Source organism: Pristiophorus japonicus, chromosome 1 (assembly GCF_044704955.1).
Source record: "Pristiophorus japonicus isolate sPriJap1 chromosome 1, sPriJap1.hap1, whole genome shotgun sequence".
NCBI classification, from domain to species: domain Eukaryota; kingdom Metazoa; phylum Chordata; class Chondrichthyes; family Pristiophoridae; genus Pristiophorus; species Pristiophorus japonicus.
In genome coordinates this window covers 352,767,417-352,778,124 of record NC_091977.1, presented here as the reverse complement: position 1 = coordinate 352,778,124, position 10,708 = coordinate 352,767,417, and the positions used below count along the sequence as shown (strand labels likewise).

The window sequence follows — 10,708 nt, the reverse complement described above, 5'->3', positions numbered from 1 at the left end:
CCTCCCCCCCCCCCCCCCCCCCTCCCTCACCCACTCCCCCCCCCCCCCCCCCTCCCACTCACACTCCCCCCCCCCCCCCCCTCTCTCTTCCCCCCCACCCCACATCCCTCTCCCCCACCTCTCTTCCCCACACCCCTCCCCCTCCCCCAACACCCTCCCTCTTTCCCCCCCCCCCCAACCCCCTCCCCACTCTCTCTTCCCCCCCCCCACCACCCTCTTCTTCCCCCACAATCCCCCCCCAACCCTCCCCCTCCTCTCTCCTCACACCACACCCCTCTCTCTCTCCCCCCCCTCACACCCCTCTCTCTCCCCCCCCTCACACCCTCTCTCTCTCCCCCCCCTCACACCCCTCTCTCTCCCCCCCTCACACCCCTCTCTCTCCCCCCCCTCACACCCCTCTCTCTCCCCCCCCTCACACCCCTCTCTCTCCCCCCCTCACACCCCTCTCTCTCCCCCCCCTCACACCCCTCTCTCTCCCCCCCCCCTCACACCCCTCTCTCTCCCCCCCCTCACACCCCTCTCTCTCCCCCCCCTCACACCCCTCTCTCTCCCCCCCTCACACCCCTCTCTCCCCCCCCCTACACCCTCTCTCTCCCCCCCCCTACACCCCTCTCTCTCCCACCCCCTCACACCCCTCTCTCTCCCCCCCCTCACACCCCTCTCTCTCCCCCCCCTCACACCCCTCTCTCTCCACCCCCCTCACACCCCTCTCTCTCCACCCCCCTCACACCCCTCTCTCTCCACCCCCCTCACACCTCTCTCCCCCCCCCTCACACCCCTCTCTCTCTCCCCCCCCTCACACCCCTCTCTCCCCCCCCCTCACACCCCTCTCTCCCCCCCCCTCACACCCCCTCTCTCCCCCCCCCTCACACCCTCTCTCTCCCCCCCCCTCACACCCCTCTCTCTCCCCCCTCACACTCCCCCCCCTCACACCCCTCTCTCTCCCCCCTCACACCCCTCTCTCTCTCCCCCCCACACTCCTCTCTCTCTCTCTCCTCCCCCCCCCACTGCCCCACCTCTCTTCTCCCCCCCATCCCTCTCTTCTCCCCCCACCCCTCTCTCTTCTACCCCGCCTCTCTCTTCCCCCCCCCTCTTCTCCCCCCACCCCTCTCTTCTCCCCCGACCCCCCAAACCCTCTCTCTTCTCCCCCGCCCCCCAAACCCCTCTCTCTTCTCCCCGCCCCCCCAACCCCTCTCTCTCCCCCGCCCCCCCCAACCCCTCTCTTCTCCCCCGCCCCCCCCCAACCCCCTCTCTTCTCCCCCGCCCCCCCAACCCCTCTCTCCCTCCCCCCGCCCCCCCCAACCCCTCTCTCTCCTCCCCCGCCCCCCCCAACCCCCCTCTCTTCTCCCCCGCCACCTCCACCCCCCTCTCTTCTCCCCCGCCCCCCCAACCCCCCTCTCTCTCCCCCGCCCCCCCCAACCCCCCTCTTCTCCCCCGCCCACCCCAACCCCTCTCTCTTCTCCCCCGCCCCCCCAACCCCTCTCTCTTCTCCCCCGCCCCCCCAACCCCTCTCTCTTCTCCCCGCCCCCCCAACCCCTCTCTCTCCTCCCCCGCCCTCCCAACCCCTCTCTCTCCTCCCCCCCCCAACCCCTCTCTCTTCTCCTCCCCCCCCCCCAACCCCTCTCTCTTCTCCTCCCCCCCCCCCAACCCCTCTCTCTTCTCCTCCCCCCCCCCCAACCCCCTCTCTCTTCTCCTCCCCCCCCCCAACCCCCTCTCTCTTCTCCTCCCCCCCCCCAACCCCCTCTCTCTTCCTCCTCCCCCCCCCAACCCCCTCTCTCTTCTCCTCCCCCCCCCCCAACCCCCTCTCTCTTCTCCTCCCCCCACCCCCCAACCCCCTCTCTCTTCTCCTCCTCCCCCCCCCCAACCCCCTCTCTCTCCTCCTCCCCCCCCCACCCCCCTCTCTTCTCCTCCCCCCCCCCCAACCCCCTCTCTCCTCCTCCCCCCCAACCCCCTCTCTCCTCCTCCCCCCCCAACCCCCTCTCTCCTCCTCCCCCCCCAACCCCTCTCTTCTCCCCCCCCAACCCCTCTCTCTTCTCCCCCCCCAACCCCTCTCTCTTCTCCCCCCCCCCAACCCCTCTCTCTTCTCCCCCCCCCCAACCCCTCTCTCTTCTCTCCCCCCCCCCAACCCCTCTCTCTTCTCCCCCCCCCCCAAACCCCTCACTCTTCTCCCCCCCCCCCCAAACCCTCTCTCTTCTCCCCCCCCCCCAACCCCTCTCCCTTCTCCCCCCAACCCCTCTCCCTTCCCCCCCCCCCCAACCCCTCTCCCTTCTCCCCCCCCCCAACCCCTCTCCCTTCTCCCCCCCCCCCAACCCCTCTCCCTTCTCCCCCCCCCCCAACCCCTCTCCCTTCTCCCCCCCCCCAACCCCTCTCCCTTCTCCCCCCCCCAACCCCTCTCCCTTCTCCCCCCCCAACCCCTCTCCCTTCTCCCCCCCCCAACCCCTCTCCCTTCTCCCCCCCCCAACCCCTCTCCCTTCTCCCCCCCCCAACCCCTCTCCCTTCTCCCCCCCCCAACCCCTCTCCCTTCTCCCCCCCCCAACCCCTCTCCCTTCTCCCCCCCCAACCCCTCTCCCTTCTCCCCCCCCAACCCCTCTCCCTTCTCCCCCCCCCAACCCCTCTCCCTTCTCCCCCCCAACCCCTCTCCCTTCTCCCCCCCCCAACCCCTCTCCCTTCTCCCCCCCCCCCAACCCCTCTCCCTTCTCCCCCCCCCAACCCCTCTCCCTTCTCCCCCCCCCAACCCCTCTCCCTTCTCCCCCCCAACCCCTCTCCCTTCTCCCCCCCCAACCCCTCTCTTCTCCCCACCCCCAATCTCTCTCGCTCCTCCCACGCCCCATCTCACTCTCTTCACCCCCCACCCACCCCCCCCCCCCTCTGTCTCCCCTCTCCGTCCCTCACCCTCGAAGTCTCGCTCTTCCCCCCGCCCCCATGTGTGTGTCACTCTCTCTCCTCCCCCCCATGTCTCCCTCCTCCTTGAGCTGTAATAGGGAAATGTGACAGACAGCAAATTGAAGGTCTGATGTATGAGAAATGGAAAAATCTGATAGTACATCCATTGTGCATTTCTTCTATTTTATTATACAAGCAGCTTTCCTATAGAATTGCTCACTTTGAATCAAAGACATGTTCTGACATACAAAAGAAAATGTATAAAGACTTTTGTCAAACAGAAGACTGTGTGTTCAAGTCCCACTACAGAGACTGGAGCACAAAAATCTAGGCTGACACTCCAGTGCAGTACTGAGGGAGTGCTGCACTGTTGGAGGTGCCATCTTTCGAATGAGACGCTAAACCAAGGCCCTGTCTGCTCTCTCAGGTGGACGTAAAAGATCTTTCGAAGAAGAGCAGGGGAGTTATCCCCAGTGTCCTGGCCAATATTTATACCTCAATTAATAGCACTTTAAACGGATTACCTGAAGAGTTGGGTTTTTATAACAATTTAGCAACTTTTAGGGTAATTTTATTTGGCGCCAGCCCACAGATTAGCAGATTTATTGAATTCAATTTCATAACTTTGCTATGGTGAGATTTGAACTCAATCTCAGAGTTGCAAATCCAGTGCTACAAATATTAGGCATGAAAGTTTATACTCTGCAGTGATCATTTATACTTACCATCAACATGTTTCCATAGTTCAGATGGAACCTTGATACACAGCTCTCCATTTCCTGTGTCTGGGTCAACTGCACTGACTGCTGCTGCATAGGCATTGGAAAAATAATTAAGATTGCGCCTGAATACAAGGGAAGAAACAAAATGGATATATTTCATATTTCATCAGGTCACAATGTTGTCAGTTAATCAGGCAAAGCAATGCAAAAGGAATGGAAATCATGCAGACAATAATCTATGCACACTCTCAATTTAAAATAGGGTAAATATCCTGGGTTTGCATCCAAATTGTTTCTTCAAGTTTACAGCAAAATTGTTTCACCACAAAAATGTTATACAAATACAGTCTCCAGTCGAGAACAATTGCTGTATTGGGAGCAAAGATTGCAAAAGTAACCAGATGTGTTATAATATCCAATGCAAGCCAAGACGATTACTACATAATCAGGATCAGTTCCATCATCTGAGAAGGAATAATTTGAACTCAAAATTAGGAAACTGCAGGAAATATTTATTTTATTCTTTATGTTGAGACTTCAAATTATGCGGGTATGAATATATTTTATTTATCTGTATAATAAAAAAATTTGCATCTAGTGCATGTCCATCATTTCATGTCTTTCAGTGGGGTCACACTTCAGTCTGTGTCTCAGACATAGAACAATAGTAATTAGTAATTTAACAGATTTCAGCCAATCAAATAACTTTTTGACGATGCTCTCACATTCCCATTTGGTGTCCATTAGTCCACTGCTTTAAAGACAGAGTCAACACTGAGACATTTCTCTGTAGAAATAAAAGTTAATGTTTCTTTTCTTGTTCATGAATATGACTGCTGTTCATTTTGCATCTCTACCCTAGCAATCCTGCCTACCACTGTCATTTTGCTCAAAGGCCAATAGAAGGCAGCAACAGCCAAAGTTGCTACTGACCCAATAATAATGTTCTCACTGCTTCAGGATGACTTCACTGGGTGATGCTTCATTTTTATCTGCAGTAAACACATCTAATTTTTAATAATTTTTTGTTGATTTTTGGAGGTAAAATGCATGGTTCGTATTTATTCCTATTTATTTACAGCATTAAAAAAATACACTGGGGACAGGAACAGCATTATAACTCATTTTATAGTCGTCACTTATGAGTCATTTGGTCAGGTCCACATTTTGTATCTAAATTAGTCTTTAGCATAGCAACAGGAGTTGGCCATTCAACACCTCAAGCCCGTTAGATTATGCCTGTTCTGCATCTCAACTGCATATCCCCGATCCTCTTACCCAACAAAAATCTCAGTCCGGAGACTCAACTAACCTTCCTTTTGGAGGAATGAGTTCCAGATTTCCACTACCCTGTATGTGAGAGCATGCTTCCTGATTTCACTCTAATTTTAAGATTACATCCCCGTCTTCTAGATTCTTCTACCAGAAGATATAGTTTCTCTTTATCTACCCTATTGAATTCCTTGATCATTTTGAACAGCTCAATTAGATCACCCCTCAATAATCTAAATTCAAGAGAATACAAACCAAGTTATGCAAACTGCCCTCATAATTTAACCCTTCTGAATCTACACTGTACCCCTTCCAACAGCAATATATATTTCCTGATGTTTGGTGCCCAAAATAGAACCCAGTACTCCAGATGGGATCTGGTCAAGGTTCTGTACAACTGAAGCATCACTTCCTCACTTTTGAATTCCAACTCCCTTGAGATAAAACATACGAAGAATGACGGACAGGTAAAGATCCTCGGATCCAACGAGCCTGTCCCACACAATTGCAATATCTTGTATATCACAATATATACACTTCACCCCACCTGGAACCATGTGATCCCCTGGCAGAGGCAAAAAAAAGAGAAAAACCCGGGCCAATTTGGGAAAAAAAAAATCTGGGAAATTCCTCTCCGACTCATCTCGGCAATCAAAACTAGTCCAGAAGTTCACTCTGGCCCTGAACTTCCAGCAGTCGTACTTTCTGTAAGAGGTGATCTCTGCTCCAGCCAGAAACAGGTCGAGTTCTTGCTTGACGGAATTATGGTGAAAAGCTGAGGTCCCAGCACAGAACTCCTCAAATATTGCAACTAGATTAGTAAGACATAACCGACCTTTCACAATCCATGCTGACCCTCCTTCAATCAACTGATACTTGCCCAAGCACTGAGTTACTGTCTCTGATAAGATTCCAGTAACTTCCCCACAATTGTTTGGTTACCTGGTTTCTCTCTTTCTTCCTCCATTCTCCCTCCGCCTTTCATCTCTCCTCTCTGATACTCAGTCCTCCCAAATCCCTGTCCCAACCCTTCATTACTCTTCGACCTTCCTACTCCCTGTCCCAACCCTTCATTACTCTTCGACCTTCCTACTCTCCGGCCCCATCCCAGGCTCAACTCCCTTTTAGACGAGCCTGCAGCTTCCCTCTGTGCCTCTCTTGGCATTCTCCGAAGAGCCCACTGTGGCACTCAACGCTGTCTCCTCACGAGCAGCAACCCCAACTGACCCATTCTACTCTCACCGACCTTGCGCCCAGCTTGTCCAAGGAGGGCTAACCTTGTCCAAGGAGGGCTAACCTTGCCAATCTCCTCCCCGTCCAACCCATCCCTCCAAACACTGACCCTATGTATGCTGCTAGTGGATAAGCCATCACAGATCCTCTCTGGACCTCCTTGCAGAACATCCGTTCACTTGCAAACAAGGCCCTTGCCATCCATGACCTTATCGTGGATGATTGCATCGACATCATGGCCCTGATGGAAACTTGTCTGAGGGATGATGATACATTACCTTTAAACGAAGCTTTCCCGCCTGGCTATACTTTCCACCACTTGCCACGCGCAGATCGCCGTGGTGCCAGTGTGGCTCTCATCACCAAATCATACCTTGGTCTGTCCCCGACTCCTCCGGCACTTTCTCCTCCTTTGAACATCTCACTTTATTCCACCCCTCTGACCTCTCATTTAAAAGTCACGTTCTCTACCACCCATCCAAGTATGATAAAAATGTTATTATGTATATATCCTCACTGCTTTCCTCCTTCAGACTCTGCACCGAGCGACGTCTCATCCTCAGTGATTTCAACCTCCATTCAACATGTTCTCTCCCGAGTTCACTTCCCTCCTGTCCTCCCTTAATCTCTCCCTCCATGTTAATTCCTCAACCCATCTTTATGACCACCCCTTCGATCTTGCCATCTCTCATGGCCTCGCTATTCCAACTGTGTCAATTGCAGATAAGACCATCCTTGTATCGCTCTCCACCCATATCCCCCTTCAACAATCCAAACCTACTTCCGTCTCCATCTGCCCCTGGAAAAAAACTCTTTACAACTGCACTTATCGGGCTCAATTTTGGCCAGGAGTCGCTCCGTTTTTTTTGGAGTTAACTTGGTTTTTTTGCCGTAACTTAAAAATTCCCATTTTCCACAATCAATTTGCACCAGTGTAAGTGAGTTAGTTATGATTTTTTTTTAAGTTTAGTTTTTTTCCTCACAAAAGGGGGCATTACCAGCCACCCACGCCAGTTCTGCCCATTTAGGCAACTTTGGCCAGCTAATAGTTACTCCAAATCTACCTAGGTCAGCGTATGTGGCCACTTCAGAAAACCCTTGTGGAAAGTTAAGAAATCGGCGCAGGTAGGTACATCGGAGGCCATTCGACCTGGAATAGGGGAGGAAAGGGAAGGGAAAAGGACCTGCACCTAGAGCACCAAGACTTACAAATCACCAAACCTTGGAAACAAAAAGTAATAAGCATTCAAGAACAAATACAACACTGAAGTAAGTTCTACCTTCGTCTTAAAACTTAGCCCAGGAAGGCAGCGGGCCGGCCGGTGCGGGAGGCCACTCGGCCTGGGCTAGGAATGGGCAGAAGAACTGATAGAAATCATCCAGGCAGGAGCACTATCAGTTCTCCTGCCCACCCTCCCCTAGTCCTGGCCGAGTGGCCGCACGGTGCGATTTCTAAGATTAAAGTGATTAAAGCTTCAAATCAAATGGAATTAAGCAATCTGTGCAATTGCCACTCCATATCCCTACTCACAACATTTGGCCGGCACCGGGTCCCATACAGCGGCTGCAGCAAGACACTGAGAGGCTGGGGGCGAGGACACTCCACTGCGCATGTACAGAAGTCCTGGCACTGTTTTCGCCACAGACGCTGGCTCCACCCCTGACTCGACTGGCCACGCTGCGAGACCACAGGGAGGAGCCGGACAGCGTCCAAAGTGGGAAGGAAATTTTGTGCTGCACTCCTGATAGGAGAAAAGCAGCGCATCTCCGGTAAGTGCGCCGAAAAATGGTCTGGGACAAAATTGAGCCCCATCAACTCCAAACTGTCCAACCTTTGGCCCGCCTTTCACCATGACATTTCTGCAGCCACCGATCTGCTCAACCACACCCTCACCACCACCTTTGATGCCCTTGTACCTAGTAAAACTATTACTCTCTCGCACCATGACTGTTCCCCCTGGTACAGCCCTCATCTTCGCTCCCTCAAGTCCAAGGGGCACAGACTTGAACGAATATGGCAGACAACTGGTTTAGCCATTCACCGTCAGATCTGGCTCGACCACATAAAGCATTATCAGGCCCTACTCTTGTCTGCAAAATCTGCTCACTGTACCAGGATCATTCTGGAATGCAAAGATAACACCCGGCTACCATTATCTACTGCTAACCGTCTTCTTAAACCCCTCTCTCCTGTCTCCATCACGCTCCCAACAATGTGCAAGGAGCTCATGGACTTTTGTCTCAAAGATTGAGACCATCCGATCAGCTGCCTCTCCGAGTTCCCTTCCTTCCCCAGCCCACCAGGCCAAACTTCCTCTGAGGCTCCCCCCTGCCCTAGCCCTAAGCTCGCATCTTTCTCTAGTTTCTCTGATCTCCCTTGACCTCTCCACGCTCATCTTGTCCATGAGACGCACTTCCTGCTCCCTTGACCCTATTCCCACTGAACTGCTGACAACCCAACTTCCTTTTTTGGCTCCCATGTTAACCGACATTATTAACGGTTCTCTCTCCACAGGTACTGTCCCCCTGCGGTCACCACCCCTCTCCTCAAACAAAAAAAACCTTAACCCCACTGTGCTCGCTAGCTACTGCCCCATCTCCAACCTCCCTTTCCTCTCCAAAGTCCTTGAACGTGTTGTCACCTCCCAAATCCGTGACCATCTTTCCTGGAACTCCATGTTTGAATCCTTTCAATCTGGTTTCCGCCCCTGCCACATCTTTGGTGACTGTGAAAAAGGTAAACTATCTCTCCTCATCCTCCTGGACCTGTCTGTAGCCTTTGACACAGTTGACCACTGCATCCTCCTCCAACGTCTCTCCACCATCATCCAGCTGGGTGGGACTGCACTCACCTAGTTCCATTCTTATCTATCTAATCGTAGCCAGAAAATCTCCTGCAATGGCTTCTCCTCCCACACCCGCAACGTTACCTCTGGTGTTCCCCAAGAATTTATTCTTGGCTCCCTCCTATTTCTCATCTACATGCTGCCCCTTGGTGATATCATCCGAAAACACGGAGTCAGTTTCCACATGTACGCTGACTACAACCAGCTCTACCTCCCCACGGTCTCTAAATTGTCAGACTGGATGAGCAGAAATTTTCTTCAATTAAAATATTGGGAAGACTGAAGCCATTGTTTGTGGCCCCCGCCACAAACTGCATTCCCTAGCCACTGACTCCATCCCTCTCCCTAGCATCTGTCTAAGGCTAAACCAGACTGTTCGCAACCTAGGCATCATATTTGATCCTGAAGGGAGCTTCCGGCCACATATCCGCGGCATAACTAAAACCGCCTATTTCCATCTCTAACATTGCCCGCCTCCGCTCCTGCCTCAGCTCTTCTGCTGCTGATACCCTCATCCATGTCTTTGTTGCCTCTAGACTTGACTATTCCAACACACTCCTGGCTGGCCTCCCATTCTACATTGCATAAACTTTGTCATCCAAAATTCGGCAGCCTGTGTCCTAACTCGTACCAAGTCACGATCATCCATCACCCCTGTCCTCGCTGACCTACACTGGCTCCCGGTTAAGCAACGCCTCAATTTCAAAATTCTCATCTTTGTATACAAATCCCTCTATGGCCTCGCCCCTCCCTCTCTCTAATCTCTTTCAGCCTCACAGCCCCAAGATATGTCTGCACTCCTCCAATACTGCCCTACTGAGCATCCCGGATTATAACTGCTCAACTATCGGTGGCCGTGCCTTCAGCTGCTTGGGCCCTATGCTCTGGAAGTCCCTGCCTAAACCTCTCTACTTCTCTTTCCTCCTTTAAGATGCTCCTTAAAACCTACCTCGAACCAAGCTTTTGGTCATCTGCTGTAATTTCTTCTTATGTGGCTCGGTGTCAAATTTATCTGTTTTGTCTTATAACACTGCTGCGAAGCGCCTTGGGACGTTTTACTACGTTAAAGGCGCTATATAAATAAAAGTTGTTGCTGTTGCTAATAATGGAGTCACATTTACGATTTTCCAATCCAAAAAGCACAATTCCTGAATCTAGAGAGAATTTTGGAAAATTATAACTAATGCATCTGGAATTTCTTCACCATTTCTTTTAAAACCCTGGGATCAAAACCATCAGGTTTTGGAAATGTGTCTATCTTAAATCCCAACACCCTATCTAGTGTCTCAGATTTTTCACACGATCAATATTATTATTCCAGACTAATAATATAAAATACCACATTTAGAATTGAAAAATGGAATGACCTAGAAAAGCTTTTGTTGTGACATGATGCCATATTACTGCTTGCATTTATCATACGGTACTGGAAAATGATTACATGCCTGTCCGTAAAGGCATTGTTAGGTCAGAAATTTAAAAATAAAAATTAAGACCATGTGTGATTGCACAGTATTTACTATGATGTGATATTTTATGCCTGATGAAAGAAAAGTTAACTCATTTGATCTCAGCCAAGATGGCAGTGAAGTACTAAAGTGTGCCTTTCTGTCCCTAGGATGATCAAGTATCCTGCTTCTAATCGTCATCCAGCAGCTCCTGTTGGAAGTGCACATCTATGAACTTTGGGTGGCAACATGATCTTGGTTGACTGAGGTCTGCCATCCGCTACAAAATAGCCTGCCAACGTAT

At 51.9% G+C, this 10,708-nt stretch overlaps 1 protein-coding gene across 6 annotated transcripts in view; it reads right to left on the bottom strand.

The window, feature by feature from the left end:
* taf2 (TAF2 RNA polymerase II, TATA box binding protein (TBP)-associated factor) overlaps positions 1–10,708 on the bottom strand; it is a 160,599-nt gene that overhangs the window by 132,543 nt on the left and 17,348 nt on the right. For 5 of the 6 annotated variants that reach the window (XM_070890558.1, XM_070890569.1, XM_070890553.1 and 2 more), the window contains exon 4: positions 3,609–3,727. In XM_070890558.1, coding sequence (XP_070746659.1) covers positions 3,609–3,727 — 119 coding nt within the window. The remainder of the gene's footprint in view (positions 1–3,608; positions 3,728–10,708) is intronic. The other variant, XM_070890577.1, reaches the window with a different exon arrangement.